Source organism: Eulemur rufifrons, chromosome 7 (genome assembly GCF_041146395.1).
Source record: "Eulemur rufifrons isolate Redbay chromosome 7, OSU_ERuf_1, whole genome shotgun sequence".
Classification (NCBI taxonomy): Eukaryota; Metazoa; Chordata; class Mammalia; order Primates; family Lemuridae; genus Eulemur; species Eulemur rufifrons.
Window position 1 is genome coordinate 11721096 of NC_090989.1, and position 27789 is coordinate 11748884.

General features: G+C 46.3%; 1 protein-coding gene across 1 annotated transcript; it reads right to left on the reverse strand.

Moving 5' to 3' along the window:
• Positions 1 to 22219: 22219 nt before the first annotated feature.
• Positions 22220 to 24497, reverse strand: OLIG1 (oligodendrocyte transcription factor 1). The gene has a single exon (XM_069472331.1). The coding sequence runs from the start codon at positions 24389 to 24391 to the stop codon at positions 23588 to 23590; it is 804 nt and encodes a 267-aa protein (XP_069328432.1). The 5' UTR covers positions 24392 to 24497; the 3' UTR covers positions 22220 to 23587.
• Between the last annotated feature and the right edge of the window lie 3292 nt (positions 24498 to 27789).

Sequence of the window (27789 nt, forward strand, 5' to 3'; positions counted from 1 at the left end):
GCTGGGCATAGTGGGTTATGACTGGAATCCCAGCCACTCAAGAAGCTGAGAGGGGAGGATCGCTTGAGGCCAAAAGTTTGAGGCCAGCCTGGGCAACATAGTAAGACCCCATTTCTAAACAAAAAGAAAAAAAAATTAGTTGGGTGTGGTGGTGCGTTCCTATAGTCCAAGCTACTGGGTAGGCTGAGGCAGGAGGATCGCTTCAGCCCAGGAGTTCAAGGTTACAGTGAGCTATGATCACGCCACTGCACTCCAGCCCGGGCATCAGAGCATGACCCCATCTCTGAAAAAGAAAAAAGGGGTCATAGTGAAACAGTGCAAGCCTGGAAAGCTACCACTGAGGAATATTTTTCTTGGTCACATTTGATGTTGGGCGGTTTACCAAGGTGCCCAGACACTCCGGCTTGCCCAAGCTCAGAGCCTACATTTGCACTGATTAGCTGAGCACTCAAAGAGAGCCACATGCTGTTCCAAGTCAGCTTTGACAGAGAACTTAACCCACAGCTCCACTCTTCCTCACAGACTCTCTCAGCCTTTTCCCTAGATCTGCTTGGTTTGACATCAGATTGCAACAAATTTACAGGTGATCAACCTATTCTTTTCAAGGGGCAAATGAAACTCAGACAATCTCTGTCAACACGAAGGAGCAATGAAAAATGAAAAATACATTCTCCTAAAGCGAAAGTAGGACTTGGAAGAAAGGCAAGTGGTGGAACCAGCAGTCCAGACACCCAGGCTCGTGGGGACCGGGCGAGAGGGTTTGTGTGAACTTTTGCTCTGTTTTGGCCTCAGAAAATCTCATCTTCTGCCTTTAAAATCACTTCCAAAATGCTCACCAAATCCTCTTAAAAACATAATTCATTTTTAAAAATAAAATAGATGTTTTATTGTAAAAGTAATTCTTGTTAATTGTAAAAGAAATTAGTAAATGCCAAGAACAAAGTAAAAATCTGCCAAATCCCACCATGCAGAGATAAACACTATTACTATTAACATTTGGCCAACATTTTCCAAACATTTTTTCTCTCTCTCTCTCTGTCTCTCTCTCTCTTTCTCACACACACAATTTTATATACTTAAGATCATATTATACATGAATTCTACAAACTGCTATGGACCTCTTTCTCTAATTACCTACCTAATCAACTAAAGCTCCAGATCTATTTTCAGATCATTTCAGATTCAGATCATTGTAATGGCTACATAATGTTTTATTGTAAATTTATAGCAAAATTTGCTAAACTCATCCCAGAAGGGTGGACATTTTGGTTGATTCCTATTTGGTTTTAATATTAAAAGCAACTGTGTGATGAATGTCCTGACACATAAATCTTTAAGCCCTTATGCTGTGCCTATGCCAAATAAATTCTGGAAGGATTGCTGGCTCAGAGGGTAGGCTCATTAATAATTTATATAATATAGATAGTACATATAACATAGAATGCACACATAATATATAATTATAATATATGTTATTATAAAATTATATACATGTAATATAAATATATAACATTTGCAAGGGACTTTTATGAACCCAAAAGGTTTAGATGTATTCAGTCCTTGGGTATTGAACAGAGGCAACGTTGTCTTTTAGGTACTGTACCTAATTTTTTCATTCAAGCCATGGATATTTGAAATTCCCCAGAGACCCACTAACAGTAAGTGCCTCACCCCTCTAAACCCTGCAACAGGCTTATATCAAACCTCTTATGAGAACTTTCTTTAAGGTGGGGAGCAGAGAAGGGAGCAAGGCTTCATTAACAAAGAAGAAAGGAGGAACTGGCCTGCACTGAAAAACAACTGAACATCATGCGCACCATGGTGGTAGCTTATATCTAGACCTGAGGGGAGAAAAACTGCATTTCACAGGAAGTAAGTTTGGGCCTCAATAGCTGAGTTCTTAAGTTGAGGGCAAATAAAAACACAGGACTCTGGTTCACTCTAGGAAAGATTTTGTTTTGTTTTGTTTTGCTGCTGCTTCTTTTTCTTTCTGGTGCCAATCTGATTATGACTACTCTGTTCTAGTTGACCTTTTGAAGCTTTTTTCCCCCCATAATTTGGAAGAATTAAAAATTATAGCCTCCATGAATAAATATAACTCTTAGCGCCTTGTTATTAACTAAATGCAATCGGAGAATAAATACAGTGAGTGTTCACAAAAAAAAAAAAAAAAAAAAGTGAAGAATAGAAAATTGTTTAAGTGGCCAAAGAAACTTTATCCTATTGTGTTGCAGGCCAAGCTATACCAGCTATATGTAAATGTAAGCAGTGGCCTGTGTTCATGTGTCCACTCTGAAGTTGCCATCTGAATTTAATTCTGCCTTTGTGATTAAATCAGGCCATTACGTTTAATCTCACTTAATAGTAAGAAACGTCCTTTGTTGTTTTCTATAGGCAACATATTCTGCCCCTAACATATACAGCTTGGTATTCACACTTTACTATTAATCCCCGATGGCTGGTAATTGCTTCATCTCCAAGCCCTCTGTCCAATTCACAAGGGGCTGATTGCAACTATTCTTCCCCTATACATTAATGCACTGTTTGGGTCTTGCTTCTTTGGCTCAGTGAACCCTATCAAGCTGTCCACATTTTCTGGGCATGTGGGTGTATTGTGAGATGTTAAATTAAATTCTGTGTTGACCCCCCTAAATGCCAGAATCTATTAGCCCCTGCAACTTAGCTGATTGACAAGCGGGACTACTTTTCCACTCAAAATCCTGTGATAAAAAACAACAACAACAACAACAACAACAGCAACAACAGACTGAATATTTTGTTTCTAGGCAGAGTCTGGGGTCTTCTTACTTTTTATTAACATGTTCATGGCCATGGCAGGACCAATTGAATTATTATCATGACATTGTTTCATTGATTTTCCATTTGTCTGCTTTGTCATTGCTCTGGGAAAAATTATCAAAACCCCAGAGAAGCACCATTCATTGCTTTAAGGTTTGAAATTATTTCCCCTTAGTTTTTGTTTTTTTTTCCCAAAAATGTTTTGGATGGTGAATTGTAGGGCTTTCTCTGCTTGTTATCTGTGACATGAATTGCTCAGGCATAGAGATTTCAGAAGGCAAAATACCAGCTGGATGAACAGCCTTATGTCTTTCCTTTTTGCACCTAAGGTAACAGATATGGTTAATTTTAAGGTTAAGCTTTACAAAGAAAAGAGGCTTTCCTTTCTCTTACCCATTCATTAGATGGGCAATAGTTACCAAGCTTTTCATTGTGCTAAATTAAGGATATTATCATTATCAATTTGACTTTGTGGTTCCAAAAGTATTATTAGCTGTTTGTGTCTAATTCATATTAACCACAATATAGTTGCTAGAGTTGGAACAATAGGCAGAGCACAGACGCAGCCGTCTCTTTCCCGCAACAGCTCAGCCCAGGCTTATACAATTTCAGCCTCCGGCTCTGTGGGTGCTTTTAGGAAATCAACATGGCTATTTTAATTTTTTTCTGATTTTGAAAGCAATTTCATAAAGGTAATTTTATTTTACATATCATATAACTATGAAGTATATAATACATAATTATATAGGTAATAATTATATAAAAGTTATCTTACATTTGCCATAGAAAAATCATAAAAGTTTAGAAAAACTAAAGAAAAATAAAAATCACTCCAAATCCCACAGATACAGCTGCTGTTATAATTTTGGTGTGTTTTCTAGGTATACTTTTCTTCTGTAATTTACATATGAATAGAATCATAACATATTAATATATAAAAATACACACATAGTATTTTTTTGGCATTTCCAAGGTGTTATTAAATCAAATGTTAAACTACTGAGGCACTGAGAAATGTGTGCCCTAGAGTTAATAAGTTCTCTTATTTTTAAAATAAATGTTTTATTTTAGAATAATTTTAGATTTACAGAAAAGTTGCAAAAATAGTATGGAGAGCTCCTAGCTACCACTCACCCAGTGTTCTCTGCTGTTAATATCTCACATAACCATGATACATTGGTCACAACTAAGAACTGCAGATAATTTAAAAAAATACAACTACGTGCATACAGTTTCTTAATCTGCTTCACTATGTAAATATTTTTCTATGTCATTAAATAGTCCCATCATCATTTTTTTAAAGAGGAAACTAAGATAATAAGTATGCCCATCAAATGAGATAGGTAACATTTTGATAGTGTCTAATTGGAAAGCTGCTTCCAGAAAAGCTCTAGTTCTGGGGATGGAGGCAGAGATCCTGTGCTGAGGACCTTTACCCATGGACCCCCACCCCCACCCCCGCCAGCCCCAGCCAGGAATCTGCCCTGGTGTCCGGCAGGGTCTACCAGATGCCATTAAGAGCATCAGCCATGTTCCTGGGGCCAGCCTCTGCAAAGGAGATTCTGAGTGTGAACAAAAGGAGTCCAGCCATTATTTCTAGCTTTTCTTTTGAAAATTACAATAGAAATATATACTTGTTATAGAAATTTTTAGAAAATACACTAGAAAATAAAGCAAGCAGAAAGTGTGTGTACACAATCACCCAGAGATAGCTACTGTCTACAGGCAGATACGTATATAGGAGCACACTGATTTCTAATCTACTCTTTCACTTATATCATGATCCTTTTTCTCTGACATTTAATCTTATAAAACTTTCCCCCAGGGGCTGCAAAGAAATCTATGATTTTATCATAATTATTTAACCCCATCTCACATTTTGGACATTTAGTTTGTTTCCAGCTTTTTCCCATTATAAAAGGCACTGTGATTTTTTTCCCTATTATATTATTTTTTTCCTTATTATAAAGCGTATAACTAAGTAACATGACTTGTTATTTCCTCAGGAAAAATCCTCAAAGGTGGAATTAATGGGTCAGATTGCGGTCCCCCAATTTGTGTCTTTCCTGAGTGCTATTTTCCAAGAGCTTCAGAAAAGAAAAACAAAACTCTGAGTGTCACTGTGTTTGGTGGGGCAAGCTTTGTACAAGTGCGATTCTCAGAAGGAAATGCCCAACTTTCACCAGGGCTCTGGAATACTGATGAGAAGTTTCTGTTTAGTCAACCGTGTAGCTACCCAGGGCCCCCGCAAGAGGAGACAGTGTGTACAAGTGTGGGTGCTCAACACAAACACGGGCACCCCAAAGAGCCTCCCAGGATCTGGCAGAAAGTTGATGAAAATAAAAACAAGGAGGAAAAAAAAGACGTGATCACCAATTGTCATTTGATGACTCAAAATCACTTTGCTGCTGTGAGTAATCTCACATATTCAAAAGACATAAACAAGGTAAAAGCAGTCATAAGTGACATCAAACTATTCAGTGTCTCAAGCATAATTGGGATTTGGCACTGCAGGTGTTACTGCTGTGCTGTGTGGGGCTCCAATTCCAGGAGAGTTTTGAGCTTGAAGGTTGTGTGAGTTTACTATGATTGAGTTTATTTGAATTATCTATATGTGATGATTGAGTGAGAGTTTGTGATTTTAATTTTAGTTTATGCTAAGTGAGATAGGAGATTAGACACATGATTTTTTAAAAACAGATTTCTAAAGCATTTTACCAGGTATAAAAGAAGAACTTTTAGAAAAATTGTGTGGGAAAATAAAAGAAAGAAGCTAAAACTATCTTGGCCTCAGATATGTTTGTTCTAACACTGTGTTAATTAAAAAAAAAAAAAAAGTCTACCAGTTCTATAAAAGTCACAATCTGCAGCCACTATCCTCTATGCTGGGAGTAGATTTTAAATGGATTGAATGCTGCAAACTCCACAAACTGATTTTTTAGCTTAGGCATGGAGTTATCCATCACCCCTAATTTCTGGGAGGAAGAAGCCGAGCAGTAAATGTCTTAATGAAATGAAAACAGGTGCCAGGAAAAGAGAGATATGAATTACACATTTATAAAATATGAAGACTAGAACTTCCTCGGGCACCCACGTGGGGCTGTGGAACTGGCCCCTCCTGTGTTTGAAACGGGAGCACGCTCACATTTCCTCTGCGTGTTTGGCCCTGGGTATTCCTAAGCAACACGCTAACGTCATTCCCTTATTGAAGAGCATTAAGTCGCTAGCCAGAGGAGCTGTTGATGCTGTGTTCTCAACATTTAAATTCCATTATAGAGATTCCTTAGAGAGCTGGGAAAGAGTTTCATTTCTGGAATTATCTTGTTTTCTCTTTGAAGACACGATCGATGAGAGGAGTTAGATTAAGATCAAATCCACAATTGCAAAGATGTGGAAACAACCCAAATGCCCATCAATACATGATTGGATTAGTAAGCTGTGGTATATGTATACCATGGAATATTACTCAGCTATAAGAAATAACGAAGATACGACATCTCTATGGTTCTCCTGGAGAGAGTTGGAACCCATTATATTAAGTGAAGTATCCCAAGAATGGAAAAACAAGCATCGCATGTACTCACCAGAAAATTGGTTTCCCTGATCATCACCTAAATACATATCTGGGAATGATACCAATCGGATATCAGACTGAGGCGGGGGGTGGAGGAGGGGATGGGGGTATGCCTACATAATGAGTGCATTGCGCACCGTTTGGGAAATGGTCATGCTTGAAAGTGCTGACTCGGGGAAGGGGGGTGGGGAGGGGATGGATATATACCTACATGATGGGTACAACGAGCACTGTCTGGGGAACAGACACGCCTGGAGCTCTGACTTGGGGGGACAGGCAGTACATGGGCAACGTAAGTAACCTGAAATTCTGTATCCCCCATAATAAGATGAAATAAAAAAAAAAATCAAAACCCACTACCTAACTCTAATAAGCTCCCTTCCTCTTTCTCTTTCTCACCCACCCTCTGTCCCTCTCTCCTTCCCACATTTATCCAGGGTTTGCTCAGGGACACAGGAGCGTAGAAGGTGGAGTTGGATCTCATCCCTGTCCTGGAGGAATGTGAAGGAGATGGCCGTCACCTCTGCCTGAGTGGCCGGAGAGCCAGAGGCAGGAAGCAGCGCTTGAGCCACGTGTTGAGGACTCTATAGGACTGTGGCAGGTGGAACAGTGGGGACACCGTGGCTGGCTGGATGGTGGAGGGGTGCCTGGTGTGGTACCTGAAGGGAAGAGTGGGGCAGGGGTGTTGCCTAAGGTGACTACCATGGGGTTGGGAATCACTGTGTTTTTGGCACTCAATCCTGTAGGGATTTGGCTCCTCAGCGGGAGGAAGCTGTCAGTATGCAACACGTGTGCAGGGCAGTGGGTCTCCTTTTTGAGGTTCTCAAGCTTTCGATGGAAAATGAGGAATTACCAACTAGGTGTATGTTAGTCACATATTTTACCCAAGAGTCTAATGAAACACATGGATGAAACCCTCCACTTCTACCAAACTGAAGATTATTTTGAACAGATAACTTTGTGTTATCCTGAGCCTGTTTACGTCATTGAAATGACATTGCATAATCTAGTCTGCTTTGGTGGTATAAATAATATCTGCTTCCCTAAAGAAACCGTCCCTGGGCCCACAGGGAGCCTGGGGTGATCTCCAAGGACTTGTAAACTGGAACCCCAAGTGACAGCTTGAGATGGAACCAGAAAGGCTGCTGGCAGGCCACTTCTTGCCATGGCCCAGCTATGGCCCTGCAGCGAGCTGCGGGAGAGGGGTGATCAGAATTTGGGGTACACATGTGCGTGTGTGTGTTTATGGGAACGCTGCACCCACCCACAAGCCAACTGCGAGCACCGTGTGGACTTTAGGAAACCAAGAAAAGGGTTTGAGGGCCATTGGGTTTTGAAGCGGAGGTATCTTTTACACCAGAGCTTCACCCAGAACCTAAAGCAATTTATTTCCAGGCCTCATCTCTGTGGTCTCCACGTAAGATAGGAAGGCAGCATTGGGCTCCCAATTAAAAAAGGAGACAGTTGGAAAACAGAAATTAGAACATTCGCTTTTATGTCCTCACTGCCCCAACTTCCTTCTTTTTTCACCTTCTCTTTTAACCTATAACCCCTATGGAAAATGACCAGAAATGATTGAATTTGAGAGGGAAAAACATGATGAGCGAGCATCTGAGCCCAGAATCCAGGCTCCCTACCTCCCCCACCCCCGTGAGTATCCCTACTATTCCTGGCTGAACCTGTCCTGGGTGTTCCCAGGATAATTCCCTGAATAAAGCCTCCCAAATCGGAAAGCAGCTTCAATTATCACCCTTACTGATGGCGTTGAGATCATTGTGCACGGGCTTGGGGAGCCTCAGGTTTTTTTATATCCATTCTCTCAACCCCCCCCTCCAAAACCTGTACTGCCTTCTGCAGGCCGAGAGCAATCCGTCTGTTCCAAGTGTCTTTGGAATGGAAACTTCAGTAAACAAGATCCAAGAACGACTTTATAAATTCGACTCAATCCTGAAGACTGTTAAATCACCAAAAAATTTTTTTAAAAAAGCAGAGTTTAAACATTAGAGAGACAATATACGTTTACAGTGTAGCAAAACAGTGTTGCCCCAGAAGCTGGTAAGAAAATCAAAGTGAGGATTGGGCTTCCGGTATTTGCCTTTCTTACTTTGGCTTCCGTAACTGGCATTACTTATTTATTAATCCATCAAAATCAGGCATGACTTTGTAAGCTTTTTGAAGACAGAGGCAGAGTTTAGAGAGGCTGGAGTTCTCAGTGCAGGTCAGCTTGCTCACTGCAAGTGTGGAGCAAAAGCCCCAAAGAGCAGCTGCATGGGCCTGGGAAACATACTAATAAAAGGGAATAGTGGAGATCGTGGCCCTCGGGGGTCCTTCTTACTCAGCTCCAAGTCACTGGGCCATGTGGAGGCCAGGCTAGTGTGGCCATACCTTCCAGTTCTTCTAGAGAAACTCAAAATCTAGATTTTCATGTAAAATTTCCTGATATTTAAATGTTGACAACTAATTCATTTAAAACAACTAACGAACCAACCAACCAGCCAACATACACCTGCAGCTGCCTTTGCCCCACAGGCTGCCTCTGGTTTAGAAACTAGTAGAGGCTCTTAGGTAGAAAAGGCACTGGAATTGAAACCCTGTTGAATTCAAGTCATTCCACCCCTTCACAGTGATTCACAGTCAGGTGTGCTCACCTCTATACATGCCCAGACCCCACCCCAGTGTAAACCTCTTCAGGAGTGGAAACTAGATATGTGCTTATTTTTTAAAAAAATTTTTATTGTGGTAAAATTTCCATAACATAAAATTTGCCAGCTTAACCGTTATTTAAGAGTACAGTTCAACAGCGTTAAGGTGCACATTGCTGTGCACCCGTCACCACCATCTGTCTCCAAAACTCTTTCCATCTTGTGAAACTGAAACTCTGGAGCCAATAAACAACTCCCAGTCCCCTCCCCAACTCCTGGCAACTACCGTTGTATGTTCTGTCTCTACGAATTTGTTCTACTCTAGGAAGCTCATATAAAGTGGAATCATACAGTACTTGTTCTTTTGCCACTGGCTTATTTCACTTAGCGTAATGTCCTCAAGTTTCACCCATGTTGTAGCATTCGTCAGAATTTCCTTCGTGTTAAAGGCTGATGAATATTCCATTGTATGCTAGACACATTTTGTTTACCCATGCCTCTGTGGGTGGACACTTGGGTTGCTTCCACCTTTCAGCTATTGCAAATAATGCTGCCACTTGGGTGTACAAATATCTGTTTGAGTCCCTGCTTTCAATTCTGGACGTGCCTATTTTTAAAGGTCCTCTGATGGTTCAGACAAGCACCCCTCTTTCAGAACCACACTTGTACCTGGTGGTAGCCGGTCCCTTATCTGTGCTGTACTTCAGCCACATCACCTGTTGTATCATGTCACCTGGTGGCTACAGGTGAACATCTGGTGCAAGTTCTTGACTCTAGCTGACCTAGCAGGAGAGGAATTGATGGAGGGAGAGTGGCTGGCTCATCAAATCAATGAGGAGGCTCAGGGACTGGCCTCAGGGGTAACTGGGACAAGCAAGATCCTGCCATAGGAGCATTCTATTTTGTATGCCTCCACTGTCACCATTGCCGCTGGACAGTTTCTGCTGCCTCAGCTGGGTTCCACCCCTGGACCCTGGCCCAGACAGTCTCCACCACCCCAGCAGGTACTCATCCCCACACCACCGAATGCTCGCCAGAGCAAACACTCCCTGTCTACCTTCCCTGAGAGCCAATGTCCTGGGCGGGGGTGTCCCATTGGCCTCGCTTAGACCCTGATCCAGAGCTCTAGGTGCTGGGGGCTGGAAAGAGGGAAAATATGCCACCTTTGGCTTCCAGAGTGGCGGTGGGAGTCCAAACAGGAAAAGGACTCATAGTCTGATGTGCTCAGGAGCTGGCTGTACTGACCCACCAGGCTACTTGTGTGCGTCTCTTCCTAACTCCAGGTTTGGGGACATCACGCTGTGGCTTGGAATTGGACATATTTACACCACAGAAATGGCAAAAATGACAATCGGGGTTTTGTTTTTCATTCAGAGAACCATTTTGCATGCCACTGGTTCATATAGCAGCCAGCCAAATGACAGGTGTCAACTATCCCAGGGATATAAGCAGTCGTGTGTGCAAATTAGATTATTGAATTGAGTTGAAGGAAGAAAGGAAAGGGAGGAGAGAAAGAAAGAGAGAGACAGAACACCCCCAAGCAGGAGAGAGTGCCCACACAAAGTCTGGGTGTATTTCTGCAGGTGTACAGACAGCTTAGCTCAGTGCCGCCCAGTAGAAAAAGAACTCAAGCCGCCTATGTAATTTTAAATTTTCTAGGAGCCACATTTAAAGATTAAAAAAACAGGTAAAATTAATTTTAATAGCATATTTTATTTAACCAATATGTCAAAAATATTATCATTTCAGCATGTAACCAATATAAAACCATAAATGGGACCATTTATATTTTTTTCTTTGTACTAAGTCTTCAAACTCCAGTGTGTATTTCACACTTACGGCACATCTCCATTTGGCGTAGCCACATCTGACGTGCTCAGTAGCTCCATGTGTCTAGAGGCTGCAATATTGGGCAATGCAGGCCTGGCGTATTTCAGTAATGCCGTACGGTGGTCTTCAAACCATCGCCCAGTGGTGGGTTGTGAAGGACTGATTGTGTTCCTCTCTTGCAGATGTGGAAAATTAGAAATTGGTATAAAAATGAATTATGTATCTTCCCATCTGTGATAGGTTGGTACAGAGTAGAGGGTGGGCCATTATCTTATGAAGGAAGCATAAGTATTGCTGAAGCTGTCAGATATCGCCTTGCAAATGTGTGTCCGGACCGAGGAAGCAGGAGGGCAGGAGCTAGGGCGCCTGAGTCCCCCTGGGTGAGTGAAGATGTCCAAAGGATCCTTACAGAACTACTGGGCTGGTTCTCCTCTCTTTCCAGAAAATACATGTACAGGTGAACACACAGGTGCCGGGAGGGTGGAGAACCTGGAGAGGGCATGGAAGCCCCTCCCACACACCGTGCCTCTGTACTTCCTCTCCTGGCCGTTCATCTGTACCCTTTGTAATAACCAGTAAACATAAAAAAAACCCAGAAACTACATCCACACTATATGCCTGCCAAGTGAACAATCAGACCTCACTTAAACACTTTCTGGAAACAGGTGCTTTCAGGTACTGTTGGCAGAGTATTCATTGTGGGAGGGCAATTTGGCAACAGCTACGGACATTTTAAATGTGCAAACCCTTCGGCGCAAGTGTTTTTCTAGGAATGATCTTAAGAAAGTTTTTCACACGTGCAAAGACATGTGAGCAAACATGGTCATGCAAATACTGAAAATAGCTAAAATTTCCACCCATGGGGGACTGAATTATAGTATGCCCAGTCTGTGGAGCGTCCGCCAGCCGCTACAAAGGGGCACCTATTTATAACTGACAGGGAAAGAAAGCCACAGTATACACAGAAATACAGAAAGAAAAAAGCAAGTTGCAAAACAATCTGAATTATATACTATTTTTACAGAAAAGCAAAAAAAATTTTTTTTAGTCTAGGCATTGAAAAGAAAATTTGGAAAAAAATACAATCAAGTTATCTGTGGGTGTGGGACTATTTAGGGAGGGAGTTTTCCTTGACATATATTGATAATGTTTGAAATTCTACAATGATCTTGTATAGTTTCTACAATTATAAAAAGATATAAAATAATCTTGTATAGTTTCTATAATCCTAAAAAGATATAAAATAATCTTATATAGTTTCTATAACCCTAAAAAGATATAAAATAATAAATAGACATGGTAACATAATTTAAAAGAAAAATACTTGTGCTGTCAAGGCTAAAAGGACAGCAGTTCCCCAACCTTTTTGGCACCGGGGACCGGTTTCATGGAAGACAATTTTTCCACGGGATGGGGAGCAATGGGGAGAGGCTGTAAATACATTTCGCTGGCTTGCCCAAGATTCACCTCCTGCTGTGCAGCCCTGTTCCTAACAGGGCCACAGCCCCAGGCCAGGGCTTGGGGACTGCAGTACTAGGACACATGTTCTCAGGCCCTGCAGGTGTGAGTGTAAGCTGGTCCTGCCCTGCTGCAGGAACCTACTCTGCAACATGCAATCAAAGCCTCACCAATTGGTAGCATTTAATTAGGTGATTCCACCTCTAGAAGTTTATACTAGAGTAAGTTGACTGAGGGCATATAGGTGTGTGTGCAAGGATGTTCATTACTATGTAATTTATAGTAAAACATGGAGAGGTTGAAATGTTCATTTATAGGGAGTTACTTCAATGAATCACGGGCTAACATATAGTGGACTTCTTCATTACAATGATGATATAGGAAGTGTATTTGTTGGCATAAAAGCTGTTTCTGATGTATTGTTAAACGAATAATGCAGGTTCTAAGACAGTCTGTGCAGTTTAATTCTGATCTGTGTCACATGTTTGGTGACATATGTACATATACAGAGAAGAAAATCTGTAAAAACATTCATCAGGGTACTGTTAGCAGTGGCTTTCTCCAAGTAGTGAGATTATAGATAATTTCTGTTTTCTTCTATATTCTTTTAGAAATGGTCTAATTTATTTATAATGAGTATACATAATTCTTTTAATATTTCAAAAAATAATTTAGATCTCTTTAAAACATTGCCATAGAAGCCAACTACAAACTTTCCCTATTTCTCTCAGCAACAGTGTCAAGGTAGGAAGAGTAAGACAGTCACTCTGGCATCCCTCACCTGCCAAAGCTGTTTGTAATGCCGGTGTGGACTGCACCCCACCGTCTGCGAATCTTGTTTTAAAGGCTTTAACATTGTTTCAGCTGTTGTGATACAGAACATCATTTGATCTACAGTGGCCAAGTATGATGAACAAATTCTCACAAGGGGCTCTTTTAAAATTCTGTGTGTGTGTTTTTTTTTTTAATTTTAAAAGTGAATTTAAGCACATGGAGTGTTTTTTTGGTGGAGGGTGGCTTCTTTCCGGTCGAAGAGGCTGCTCGGGGGTCATTGGTGATTCCTGTGTGCACTCAAACCAGCCACGCCTTTGCAAAAAGCCCATGGCAAGCATTTTTAAAAGGAATGGATTAATTTTAAAATCTGAGTGTAACATTTAACACATTCCAGAGGCTTTCAGACAACAACGACATTCAAGATGGGCTATCTGTTCTTTGTCTTGGTGAGCCATCTGCCCAGGGCTAAGATTTTGGTGTGTGAGGATCAGCCCTTGCTTGGAAAACAAAACCCCTTTATTTTACCCAATTCAGGTGACGTGGGACCATGTTCCGAGGCTCATTATGTTTGATTTTCAAGCGTGCTCTGATACAGCGGCCCCAGGCTCACACGGAGTCACCAGGCTTCCCAGCGCAGGTGAGGTGCCACTGCCCTGTGAGAGGGTACGGGGTGCGGGCAGAGCCAGGGCTGAAGACCTGGGCATGGAGGGAGGCCCTCTCCCACCCCCACGCCCCAGGCTGCAGACACTGAGGCTGGAGGTTTTGCTAGACGGGGCTCCCTGCGGAGCAACAGCTCACTCAGCCTCATCACCTGCCCTGTGAACCCCAGACCCTCAGCACAGGCCTGGCGCTAAATAACATCCCTGAGAAAACACTCGGTAAAAGCGCTAAACACGATTACCGAGACTGCTACTGCCACGAGACTGCTACTGCCAGTACTATTTACTTAAAGAAAAACAACTCCAGGCACGTGTGTGTGTGTGTGTGTGTGTGTGTGTGTGTGTGTGTGTGTGTGTTATGGAGCCTACATTCCTCAGGAGGGGCTGCTACACGGGTCTCCAGAGTAAACAGCTGAATGGAACAGGCATTGTTCCCTCAACAGAGGAACTGCAGCTCCAACCCAGCGCAGGGGTGATGAGATTTGCTCGTGGCCACATCTGCAGTAATAATGGTTCAGAGCTCTGCTGAGCTGAGCGCTCATGTGTCTCATTTAATCCTGTGAGATAAACACCATTAGCACCCCCATTTTACAGATGAGGATGTCAAGGCTTAAGGAGTTTAAGTATAAACACTTGCAAGGTAACAGAGCAAGGAAGGGTGAGGGATTTGAGGCCTCCTGACGCCTGCGCAGGCTCTCGACCAGGGCACAGCACTGCCCCGTGACACCTGTCACACTGTCCTGGAATCGGCTGGGAGAGACTATGTCTGTTGATACTTGAATCCACCCAGTGCCTGGCTGTTACTTCTGGGAGTGAACTTCAGCTTCTCCACCTCCTCCCTGACCTGGCCAAGGGCAGGCAGGGACAATGGGGAGGCTGTGACCTCATCGGTGACATGGAATGGACCTGGCAAACTGGGAAGGGGACAGGGAGCTTGCCTTTAGTGCTGTGTTGACCCATGTTGGAGTCTGAGAAAAATTAGTAACATTGGTCCTATTTGTATTTAAACTTTTGGTATTTTGTTGATCATGGGCTTTTGCATCAATTTTGATTTTTTAAAAAAAACTGCGTTAAAAATTATTTATTGTGATAACTGCATTTGTTGGTGCCACCTTAAATTTCGTGTCCAAAGGAAGTGCTTCACTGACCTGACCCCAGACCTGGCCCTACTTCCTTCCCCAAACCCTCTGTCCTCCACCTCTTTTATTTTACTTTGGGAGACAAGTTTAATTAGAAGATTTTTCTGAGTCTGCCCAGTTGACCAGTTTGAAATGGTCATTTAATTAATGACCAAAACATAACGACAATTTAAAACTTAAACATTAATAAGGCCTTGGTTCCTCCCTCTTTCCTTCCTTCCTTTCTTTTTTATTTTAACAAGTGTTTCTGTGCAGAAAACACAGGCTGAAACTTGCTTTGGGCGCCATCCCTTGAATTTAGATGACCACAAACACTATTCTGGGAAATAATGGCCGTGCTGAGACCTAGTAGGTGGGCGCTCAATAAGCATTTGCTGCCCAAGGAGTGGCCCAGCCTCGCTGGCAGGGAGTGCCCCGTCCCGGCACCTTGCGGGGAGGCTGCCTGCGCCTGACTGGGCCTCATCAGCCTCCATGCGCAGCAGATGACTCAGCCTGTGATTTCATTCACCCAGCCTGGTGTTTATGCCACTGGCCACAAACCGGTTGATACTGTTTGGAGCTGTCCTGAGGTGACGCTCTGCTGGTGGAGAATGACATCCAGTCAGCTTGTGGCCACTGTGGCCAAAACAGCTGAAATGTTGTGGCTTCTGAAGCAGCCATTGTCTGCCAGTCAATCGTGGGCGTGGCACCACAGCCGTGGGTTCTGACAGCCAAGCTTGGAAGGGCAGGTCCTTGCCTAGGGCTCCCTCCAAGAAGGCCCCCAAGACACACTATTAGGCTCCAGTTAGTTCTGGAAGAAGCTGGGGATGTCAGAAGGCAGCTTTGGTCAGTCACTCCAATGGATTTGTACTTGGTACCATCGGATCCTATCCAGGACCCTATCAATGAATTGCAAGAGAAGACGGAACGACTGAGCACACGCCATTGCCTTCTGAAGCACCCATTACAGCACACATAGTCATGTAAATAACCTATTTCTAGCCAGTGGAGAAAATTATAGGAGTGACAATAAGAAAAACATCCACAGCTGCTGCAACAGGCAGTGTGCTTAACGGTGTGTGTGCACTGCCTCATTTAACCCCCAGGAAGGTGGATCTTGTTACTACCCTGACCTTAGATGTGAGGAGACCGAGGCTCCAGGATTCAAGTAGCCCGATCAACATTGCACAGCCAGTGGGTGCAGTAACCAGCTGCAAAGCACAACAAGGGATGAATAACTAGCACTTTAAAGGGAAGAAAAGACCAGGAGGAGAAAAGAAAGGAGAATGGGAGAGGAAATTGGGGTCTGACTGTGTCTGAACACAGCAGGGTTCTCAGGAGTGGAGTATGGGGATGGGGGAGCGGGGAGGGCATCCTTCTCTCCCTTCTCCCTGCTCCAGGGTCAACCTGCCCTCACCAGCCAGCTTGGGCACACCTTCCCCACACCCTCCCCGGGTGGTTCATGTCTCAAAGCCAGCAACTGTCCATGTGAGTTACCGTGAGTGTGTGTGAATATAAAATGTGAAAGGCATCTTCCGACACCCTCACAGCCCCTAGAACCATGGATACCGTGATCATGAGTGAATTCAAGAGCTGTGTGTTAAACCGGGATGGGGGGAGGTGCTGTAATGCCCAGTTTTGTTCTTCCCTCCACTGGGGATCTGTGCACCGAGAGTTGCTCACATAGGTTGTACATCCCGGCCGTGGCGCGCTGGGTAAAAGCAAAGGACTGTGAAGAACCCGGACCGCACAGGGAACACGAGACTAAAACCACCAGAAGGGAGCCAACGGCACAAAACAACAGCAGCAATAGCAGAAAGACTGCCTTTGAGCAGTAATCCCGGCAGATAAAATGTTATCAGTCCATCTTCAAACTTTCTTTACTGATTCTTCATCTGCTCAACTCTGAATTTCAGGATTTGAATTAGACAACCCCTAATCGTCACTAGCTGAGAAGTTTTTGGTTTTGGGGGTCCTTTTGGCCAATCATACTTAGCGGTCACCGCGGGAGCAGGGACACGCATGTCTTGAAGGGTGCAGGCTGCATGCATGTCTTGAAGGGTGCAGGCTGCGTGAAGTCTCCCTTCTGCCCCAACCGCAGTCCTTAATATCTTATTATCACACACCCCTAGGTCAGACTCCACCAGAGCTGGACATTTTGGAAATAAAATTCAATAAAAATTTTAAAGTGGAACTGAAAAAAAAGAAAGAAAAGTGAAATGATCTAACATAACTACCATACGGTCTCAGGGCATTTTTGCTCAAGAAAGAGCAGGAATGAAGTGGAGAGTCTGCTCACTGAGTGCATGTTGAAACCTCGACCTCACATTGGTTAGACATGTCCTGAGTAGTGGCAGCCGCAGCCAGACCTGGGGCAGGCAGTGGGGCACAGGTGGGGATGCCACAACTGTCCCGTAAGAGCCGAGGAGGAGGAGGGAAAAAGACACCTCTCCACGGTCCCGGCAAGGCAGAGAGGACAGCCTTCGGGGGCTCTCCCTCCTCTAGATAAAGCCTCATTTCTTTCAGTATCTGCTCCTATGACTTCCCTTAACTGGCCTCAGCTTCCTTTGTCTCTACCTCTTCGTGCTTCTGTTTTCTCGTCTGTAAAATGGGGACAATGCTCGTGCCTGCAAAATGAAGTTGTGCATGTGAAATGCTTAGCGCCCTGCTTGGCACCTGATAAACACAATTGGTGTCATCAATGCCATTATTATTTCTGTTACCGGTGCTCCTACTCTACCATTTCTGCTACGAGCTGTTCCTCTTACCCACCTGCCTACCCCTAGGTGAGTTGGCTTTTTCTTTTCCTTTCTTTCTTTTTAACCTCACAGATGAGTCTTCTCCTACGATCTTGTTGTTTTGAAGTCCTCTGGTTGTACGACCTTGGCATTCTCTAAGGAGTTACCCACATTACCTTGAAGCTTCTGGGGACACAGCAGCACTTCTTGGCTCCCAGTGCTGGGACCCATGGTGAGGGGTGTTCTCGGGCCCCGTAGCCTACCTGGGACTGGTGCTCCAGCTGCAGGGCCCACCGTCAGGGGTTTCTGTCCTCTATCCCCTGGGTTTGGTGGCAGTCAGCACTCACTGCTACAGAGGAGCCTCTTGGAAAACACTCGGCAAAAAGATACCTAGGACGTTGACAAAAATCAGAGCCCATCAGGGTCAGGACATTTAGTGTCTACGTGAAAACACTGAGAGGCAGCCACAAAAGAGAAGGTCTCTGATGAAGTTGTGCCCTCACGCCCTGCTGCCCTTGTCTGTCAGCTGTCTGCTTCCTGGCTTTCTGAAACCCTCGTGACTCACACGTAACCATCAGAGGATCTCTCACAGGGCTTGCCTTGCCTCTGCTGCTCCCTGTCAGCGATCTGGGCCTCCCTTGGGGCCAGGGGGTGAGGCTGCCAGAGACAGTTCAGGTGACTCAACTGCAGCCAGGTCAGCAGGAGAGGGATTGGCCCTGAGCCTTTCTCTCCTGGATGCCACGCGGAGGCCCAGACCGGAGGCTGCGCAGAGAGGCTGGAAAAGGCCAGAGGATGGAGATTGTCCAGGGGGCAGGAAGAATATGCTCAGCGCTGGGTGGGGACCTCCTGCAAGGATCTTGTTTCCCATCCCACTGGGACAAACCAAGGAAGCAGCTTTTGCCTCCCAAGGCAGGTACCAGTCCCTGGCATTGCTGCCTCCGACTACCTATGCGGTCTTGAGCACGCCTTCTGATCTTCCAGGCCTCGATTGCCTTGTGCATAGGGAGGAGGGTGAATGGGTGACATGTAAGTTCCCTTGCCTTGCCAGCACTCTGTGAAACTCAGGGATATGATTTGGCATCTGTGGTCTTTGTCCTGGGCAGTGGCCCACCTGTGTGCTGTGTCCTCTGTGGTCATTGTGGAAGGCTGAGCATGGAGGAGAAGTGCGTGTGTGTGTGTGTGTGTGTTTTTTTTTTTTTTTTTGCTTTCAATTGAGGCATTTTTTCCCCCTGAGTATCATGCAGCCTGTAGTGTTTAAGGACTTCGAATATTCAGCCACTTGTCTTGAGCTCAGAGCTTGGCCTGTCAACATCGGCAGGAGGGGAAGGGAAAAGTTTTTGGAACTGTTAATCCTGTATGAGCAGAAAAGAATGTGGCTTGATTTCTCTTCCAGGCATTTCCACTTTTACACTGCACATAGTTAAAAATGACAGAATGCGAACTGCTTTAAGAGTTAATTTGCAATTGCAATGTCTCCAAAAATAACTAGACTAGTTTGAGTGTAAGTCTTTTTTTGTTTGTTTTATTTTTTGAAGACAGAGTATTTGCTCTGTCACCCCAGCTAGAGTGCAGTGGTGTCATCACAGCTCACTGCAACCTCAAACTCCTGGGCTCGAGGGATCCTCCTGCCTTAGCCTCCCGAGTAGCTGGGAGTACACACACGCTTGTGCCATTACGCCTGGCCAATTTTTTCTGTTTTTAGTAGAGACGGGGTCTCGCTCTTGCTCAGGCTGGTCTCAAAACTCTGAGCTCAAGTGATCCTCCCACTTTCCAGAATGCTAGAATTACAGGTGTGAGCCACTGACCCTTTAAAGCATATTTTGCTGCCCTGTTTTAGCACCTTACATTTGTTAGGATAAACTGGGCCTTACTTGAAAGCAGTATTTCAAACGACTTTCTCTGCAACTAAAATCTACTGGATAAAAGTGAATCCCTGCTTTGGAAAAACATGACACTTCTCAACACATTGCTTTGTGAGCCTGCTTTTGGTGAATGTGGTCTTCTTCCTACTGGATATTTATTGAGTGTGCAGAAGGAAGGGGCAGTGAAGGAGAGGAAAATACCTTCAGAGGGAAACACACTTTTCCGGTCAATGTGCTGTATGCTGTAAGCAAAAGCATCAGTTTCACGGCTCTTCCCAACCATTACCTTGCTCTTGGCAAGTTCATAGTGTATCCTTGTATGGCAGAGAGAAAAGCCCTTCTTCTGGCTGGCTTCCTCTATGGCCTGCCTTGCTCAACACAACAGGAGGCTCGGGGAGGTCTAGCTAATGGGCTGAGGCTCTGAGTATTGGCTGCCAACTCGAACTAGCCTCACCTGCGCACCTGGGCAATCAGAAAAACCAAAGAAACCCTGAACCAGAGGGGCAACATGGAAGCACTGTTGTTCATAATCTGAACTTCTGTCAATTGAAATATTTTTCCTGCTTGGGGTGGAGCCTCCTTGATGGGGCCACTTACTCTCTAAGTTATATATTTCATAGGTTATATTTTTATGCCTGGTGTAATCAGTTTCCCTTAGAGGAGAACATCTGTAAATAGACCATCACTACAGGCTAGGGAAATCCCATGGTGTATATAATCTGCTCTCTGTTTACTGATTGCTCACCTGGACTCCAACACATATAACAACATAATTTCTCAGGGCCTTGTGTGTTTTCCCTTTAGGGTCTGTTTACTCTAATTGCTAGGACCTCACTTTGGTGGTTGGCTGGATGCAGGGACTTTTTTGACGTTGGGCCATGTGTTCCTTCTCATCTGGCTTCTGAGGACCAGAGTACCTTTCTCAAGGAGACTGCCTAAGGACCCTCCCTGCTTTTCCAACCCCTTCAAAGGCCAGCTTAAACTTGTTCCTTCTGCATAAAGCCCGCTTCAACTAAAATCAAATGCGGTGGGCAATTCAGCTAGCTCTTTTGCTGATGTGACATAGCACTGCAGATTGCAAAAATCAACTCCATGTTCTAGAAACATTCATGTTTACCCTTAAGCTTTGTGCCTGCAGAATACACTGTCCTCCCATAGGCAGATGTTGAGAGGTCCGACTTTGCATTATGGACATCATAAAATTATCTTTTGTTTCATCCTACAGGACTCCTAATGCCTGCTGATGCTATTTCTTTATAAGGATGTAAACTCTTTATAAGGCACAGTGTGCTAATCTTGCTAGGCACAATGACCAATAAGATGCTAAACGCAGGCAGATAACTTAAATGTTTTGATGGCACCCGCAACAGCCCTGCATATTCTTCTTAAATTCATTCATAATCTTTGGTGTTTCTAGAAAGCATGACAGACTGTGATTTTCTCAGTTAAATAAAATCTTGCATACATGTAGTGTTACCTTTCCTATGTGGCTGGAGCGCTTTAGCCAGTTTACAAGTAGAGACAGGAGGGAAGATGGCAGCCTCTGCCCCCTCACTTCCTGCCCTGTAGCTTTCTGCTCCTTTTAGAGATAATTTTTCGAATGATGGTGGCATCTAGGTGCTGGAGTTGGGACCAGGGGAGGAATTGTTTAGTTCTAATCCCCTAGAAATTTTGTTCAAGGAGAACCTGATTTGGTTTTGATTTCATTGTTGATTTCCACTTTTCTTTCTGTCCTTTGTCAAGATGCAAGGTAAGTAAGGACAGGCGTTGAATAAACAGAAGGCCACAATTCAAATCGCTTTATTATAAAAGCCCATGTCTTTGCTCATGGCAGAGTCTAGGAAGAAGGAGAAGTCCTTGCCTGGAACGGGCTGGTGCACAGAGCTACTTTCTCTCCTGTCCTCTCCTACCTCCCCCTTAAGGAAATAGACACAGCCAAGGGGGGGGGGGGGCAATTTAATCTCCCCAGCACCCTCCCACCACGTGTTCCCACAGTGAGTTCTCATTTTCCCTAAATGTATGTACATGCCTCAGATAAACCAATGTGGATAAAACTGACTAAGTCACCTCATCTGGGTTTTAATTTTCCTCAGGTCAAAGGGGACACACTGCTCCTCTGCTACTCCCCTATATTTAAATAGTGGTTAGATTTCATTAATAACTATGAAATATTTAAATATTGCAAATGAACAAGTCAACATTCCAAATTCTTCTTAACATCACCGACGGGACAGGAAGAGCTTTCTTTACCTCTTGAAAAGAATGAAATGACATCCAAAGTCATAATTTCAAAGGAGACAATCCCAACCTTATTTCAGCTTGGGGGTGGGCAGAGGAGAGTTTATACTTGTGCAATGTTGTTTAAGCTTCTGTCCCTTAAGATAGAAAAGGTGGATTTCTGAGAAAGATGTTGAGATATAAAATAATTGTATGATAAAGGTATTGCTTAACTCACTTCTCAGGGGGAGAAGTTGTAGTTAAAAGAGACCAATCCTCAAAGATTAGCTAAGAACTAATTCCTGGAATTGTCTCCCTTCCTTCTCTGACCCACCCACCCACTCACCTACAATCCTCACATTTCCAGGTGATGCCTGAACTTGAACTACAGCTGCCTGTTCATTGTATTATTTTACAAATTCGGAAGTCACGTTTTAAAATGTGGAACTCCAGTCATTTAACTACTAACCTTCATCCTGAGGTTCTGAATCCACTAGGGTACCAGGACTCTTTAAAATAACAAACAAAACAGACCAAAAATGTAAAAATCAGACTTTAAATGTTTTATTTTGTTGATTCTGTACAATGCAAGAAAACAAAGTTAGAGGTAAAATAAAATGCCAGTTAAATTCGGCTACTACCAACAACCAAAAACCTTAAACATAAAAATCAACGCAAGCTGCTGAAATACCATACTGTAATCTTGGGTAACGCAATTTGTTAACGCCTGTAACAAATCAAAACTGGCCACCTACGTAGTTCTTCAACTGCAAAGCGAGAGAAGGAAGACCAGCGCAGCGCTGGTTAAAGGACCCTGCGCGCTAAGGAACTGCGCGGTCCCCGCCGTCGCCACCGCAGCTCGATGGGCTGAGCTGCTGGCGGTTTGGGGCTCCAGGTCCTCCGCGCCTTTTAATGAGAACGTTAATTAGCGATCTTGACTAGACAGGTGACTGCGAATGCCTTGTTACCTATCTTAGTAAAACGGGAACACCGAAGTCCTGAAAGGTGTTTGGGTTTTGTTTTAAGCAAGCTCAAATGTTGGGTATGCTACCTTTGGGGAAAGGGAGACGAAAAGGGGAATCTCGAGTTCTAAGCTGCCTTTCTAAGAAGACCCCAGGATTTGAGTGAATATTCTTCATAACAAAACGCCAGATCACGCGAGTCTCAAAAATTAGCGCTCTAAACAGCAGGTCACCAAAAGCGGACCGACTTCCCAACCCACCACGCCCAACGACCCTGGCGTTGTCATCGCCCCCTCCCACTGCACCGCGACCCCAACCGTTTGGCCGCCGAGGGTCCATCTGTCTGCCACGTCCCGGACGGTCTGCACGGACTAACCGGTCTTTCTCAACCTCTTGAAGTCCGGCAGCCTCCTTCGGCAGGGCTTGGCCGGCGGGAACAAGGGCGCCTGTGGCCTCTGGCTGGGGAAAGGGAAGGAACCACCCCGCCCCCCCGCCGCCGTTCAAGCGCGGTCCCTCGGCCTGGGAGCGACGGGCTCGGGTCCCAGGAGGTCGCCCTCGGGGCTGGTCTCTCTCCACACCTAGGGCGAGCCAAACCCACCGCACGGCGCCCTAAAATCCATACCAGCCCCACGAAGCACGCGACTCCAGAGACAGGGAGAGAGATGCACCCGGTGAGAGTGAGGGGGTCGCTCACTTTCTGCCCCAAAGCAGCTGGAATCGACCCAGAACCCCAAATAGCCCCAGAGCGGCATCGAACATCCGCTCGGGTCGGTCACTTTAACTTTCCGGGAGTGGGGGCGGGGAGGGGGCGCCCGACAGTCCCTTCCTCTGGACCAGAAGGTTTGAAATGCCCTCCTTTTTCGGCCCCGCTCTCCCTGGACGCAGAGCGCAGGGGCGCGGAGAAGCTGGGCGGCCGGAGGCCGGGCCGAGGTCGCAACCCGGCCCGGCCGGCCATCACTTGGAGAACTGCGCCTGCACGGCGGCCAGGCCCAGGCCGGCGGGGACCAGGTGCGGGAACTTGCACACGGCGCAGGTGCACAGGCCAGGGCCGCCTGCGCCGCCGCCTGGGAGCGCGAACTGGCCGCACGGCGGCTCGTCGAGCGCCAGCGACAGGTACTTGGCGGGGCGCAGCGCGTCCGGGGGTCCCACGGCGCCGGGCGCCAGCAGCACGGAGCCGGGAGCGGCGGCGAGCAGGGGAAGGCCGGCCAGCAGCAGGCGCGGCGCGGCGGGCCCGGCGCCCTCGCCCAGCGCCCGGCGCAGCTCCTGCAGCGAGCTGCCCAGCAGCAGGATGTAGTTGCGGGCGAGCAGCAGCGTGGCAATCTTGGAGAGCTTGCGGCCCGGCGCGCCCTGGCAGTGCGCCGCTGAGTAGGGCAGAATGACCTCGCGCAGCGCGTCCATGGCCAGGTTCAGGTCCTGCATGCGCTTCCGCTCGCGGCTGTTGATCTTGCGCCGCAGCTGCTGCTGCTGCTCCTCCTTGGCGTCCGCCCGGGCAATGCCGCCCGCGTGCGCGCCGGACCCCGGCCCGGTGCCTGGCGGCTCGGCCGGCCCCTCCGGCTTCTCGCGACCAGCCTTAGGGAGGAGGGGGGCCGTCGTAGAGGAGGAGGAAGTGGAGGAGGAGGAAGAGGAGGAGGAAGGCTGCTGCCGGTAGCCCACCAGCTCGTAGAGGGAGGCCCCGAGCTGCAAGTCAGCGGGCCGCTGTGGCCGCAGCATGGTCCCGGGGGCCGCGTTCACGCGCGCCTGGGAAACCGCATAGTACATCTGGGGGGCACTGGGGGCAGCCGAGGGCGTCTTTCAGGAACGCCCCGGGGTGGGCCAGTTGGCAGGCCGCCCCTCCCCGCGGACCTGCGCGCGGGGAGCCGATGGTGGGGCACCGGCCCGCGCCCGACCCCTTTAAACCCGGCTTGGGAACCTGCGGGGCCGCGGGCGGCGGGGTGCAGCCAATGGAGGCGCGAGGCCGGGCGCGGGCGTGTGTTCATTGGCTGCCTGCGCTCGGCCGGCGCGGAGGTGCCCCTGGCACGGCTCAAGGAGGTTATTGTGAGCGCCTGTGCCAGTGTCGCAGGACAGGGCCCGGGAGCGGAGGGAGGGCGCCTTTTCGGGGAAAGTTTGGCTGTTCAAGGAGAACTGGTGGCATTGCTCAGGCTAAGACTCGTGTGCCTCCCTCCAGCTCCTCTCTGCCTCAATTTTTCTTTTTAATACATGGGTTGTTTTTTAAAAAAATTGAGATCAAATACTCATAGCATAAAATTTACCATCTTAATTTTTTAGAGTCCAGTTCAGCAGTGTTAAATACACTTACGTTGTTGTGCAACCAAACTCCAGAGCACTCTTCATATTGCAAGCCTGAAATTCTAGGCGTTAAACAACTCCCCATCTCCCTCCCCTGGCAACCGCCATTCTGTTCTGTCTCTATGTATTTGTTCTGCTCAAGTAGGTTCCTACAGAGTTCTAATTTAAGTAGGATCATACAGTGTTTGTCTTTTAGTGACTGGCTTCACTTAGCATGACGTCTTCAAAGTGCATCCATGTTGTAGCATGAATCAGAATGTTCTTCCTTAAGGCTGAATAATATTCCATTGTGTGGATATACCACATTTTGTTTATCCATTTGTCCGTGCATGGACACTTGAGTTGCTTCCACCTTTTGGCTATTGTGAATATGCTAGTGTGGAACATTTTTTTTTTTTAAATATGTGATTTCCTGCCAGGTTCAGAGAACTAAATTGCTGGGCTAAATAACCATAGCATTAGAATGGCGACTCTCTGCCACTCCCCCCTTCCCCAATCCCTTTGACTGAAAGTTTTTATGGACAAAGGAGCCCTTGGGGTCAAGTTTCTCTCCTCCCCCCCACCCCAGAGACGTGTTCGTTCTATCAGAAAATCTACACTTGGTTAAGCAAAACTCACTCAGAAATTGGCTTCTTATCAGAAACAAAATAAAACAAAACACCTACACAGTCCTATCTGTGGAGGGTGGGCCTGAATTTTTTTCTTCCACAAATAAAACAGCATTACTTGGTGGCTATGGACATTTTCTACCACCAACATCAGTGCATACTGCTGCAACTTGTCATCTGAGCATGGCAGAATGTCCTGAGGGAAGAGGACCTTTTGGTATTTAAACCTCTACCATCCAATATGGTAGCCACTAGCCCCTTGGCTGTTTAAATGAAAATTAATTAAAATTACGTTAAAAATTGAGTTCTCCAGTTGCACTAGCATTGGTTCAGGTGCTTAGTTGTCACAAGTGACTATTGGCTATCTACTGGAGAGCACAGATATAGAACATTTCTGTCATTGCAGAAAGTTCCACTGGACAATGCTGACCTAGAGTGTAACACACAAGAAATGAGCTTTCTACATCTGAGGGCTCTCTGGTCTGAGAAGAGAGACACTGCTGAAGGGCCTGTCCACCATGGGAAGTGATCTCTGCTCTAGGAGCCCATTGGCTGTGCCTGCTGATTTTAGGGCTGCTTTGTTTTTGTTTTATTCCACATTCGCTCCATAGGCTTACCCTGGTCTCTGCTTCCAACTTGAGGCTCTACCTTTAACATCCTGCCTCGGAGGCAACTCCCACCTTACCTTCTTCTGGAAGCCTTGGTGATTTCTCATCTTCCTCTTTCAGCATGCCCAACAAACCGTTGATACCATTTCTCCATAGCCTTGCCTGTATTATGTGGGTACCATCTCTGCATTCGGCTGCGATTGTTTTGAGGGCAGGCACCACCTGCTCATTTCTGCGTCCTCTCAAAGCCCAGCACAGGGCTTTGCACCTCCTGTGTGTCCAGGAGGTATCTAAGGATAGGTCTGAAATCTCCACTAGTTCTCGGGCTCATCTCTTAACTGTGCAGACCCCCTACAGTGCTCAAACCCAAGGGTTTCCTATAGGTTTTATAGGGAGGGAAGGAACCTGGTAGGACCCCCAACCCTCAGAGGGGCCTGGCCTGACATGGTGATGGGGGCCCTGCTTCAGAGAGAGAAGGGGGCCTTGGCAGGAAAGAGGTGAGTCCCCAAGCAGAACCATACTGGGTGGGGGGGGGGGGAGAGAGAGAGATACCAAGAAGGTAGCCTTGGAAGTTTCAAGTGATTAAGTTTAACACCTCATTAATCATTCCACTGTTTGCAATTGGTTCTCACAGGACCCCTGGTAAGCTGAGCATTTTTGATCCCTGCTGTACATGGTAAAAGCGAGCCCTTTGTCTACTGAGGGGGTAGGAGATCGCTGGGTGCCCTCAGGGAGGAGAGGCAGAACCGTACCCCCAACAGCTGGCCTCCTGGACTCCCTGTAGCTGGACCAGACTTCTGGGCAGCGCAGGAGGGGGCCATGATGGAGGAGGGTTGGGGACTGGGTGTAAGGATGGAGGAGCCAGCCTAGGCCAAGCCAGTACTGACAAGTTGTTGGGTTCCAGCCATGTTCCTGAAAAGAGGGGCCCCAGGGTCCTGCCACGATGAGCCCTGCACCAACCCCCTTGGCCATGCCCACCCTCACTCTCAGGACCTTTCTGTCCTGTAGCTGAGGTGCCAGATTGGGACAGGCCCTGGTGACCTCCCCCTCCAGCTTCCTCTGCCCACATCCAAGGTGCCCTGGGGCCTTCCCCTGCCAGCAGGAGGAGGAAGCAGATGAGGAAGACAGAACCTAATGCCTCACACAGAGTTGCCTAAATTGCACCCTCCATATTTCCCAGCCACAAGCAGGGGTGCTCAGAAATCAAAGAGATAGAAACACACATGCTTCTCTTCCCCCCAAAGTACCCCTCTTTACTGTGGGTGTCCATGAGGGTTCCCTTTAGCCCTTGGTCTCACCTCATCTCCTCCTCCTTGGAGGAGAACTCCTCTCTCCCCTGGCCAAGGACACTGTCAATTGGACATGCTGGTCAGTGTGTATTTAAGTGCCCTCGGTGGAGGGCTCCACAAGAGAGTTCTGGGTGGCCATACGGACCCAGCATGGGCACAGGATTTGCTGCTCATTGGAGCTGGTGACTTGGATGGTCCCTTGTGCTGGGCTGAAGCTGCAGCGGCATGCAAAGTGTGACAGCTGGCAAGGGCTGGTGAGTCACCGTGGCTGCTGGCAAGGGCTCCCGGGGCTGTCTCAAGGGGAGGCAGCTGCTGTGGCCTCCCACATTCAGGACATACTTGGGGAGCAACTTGCATCCACCATA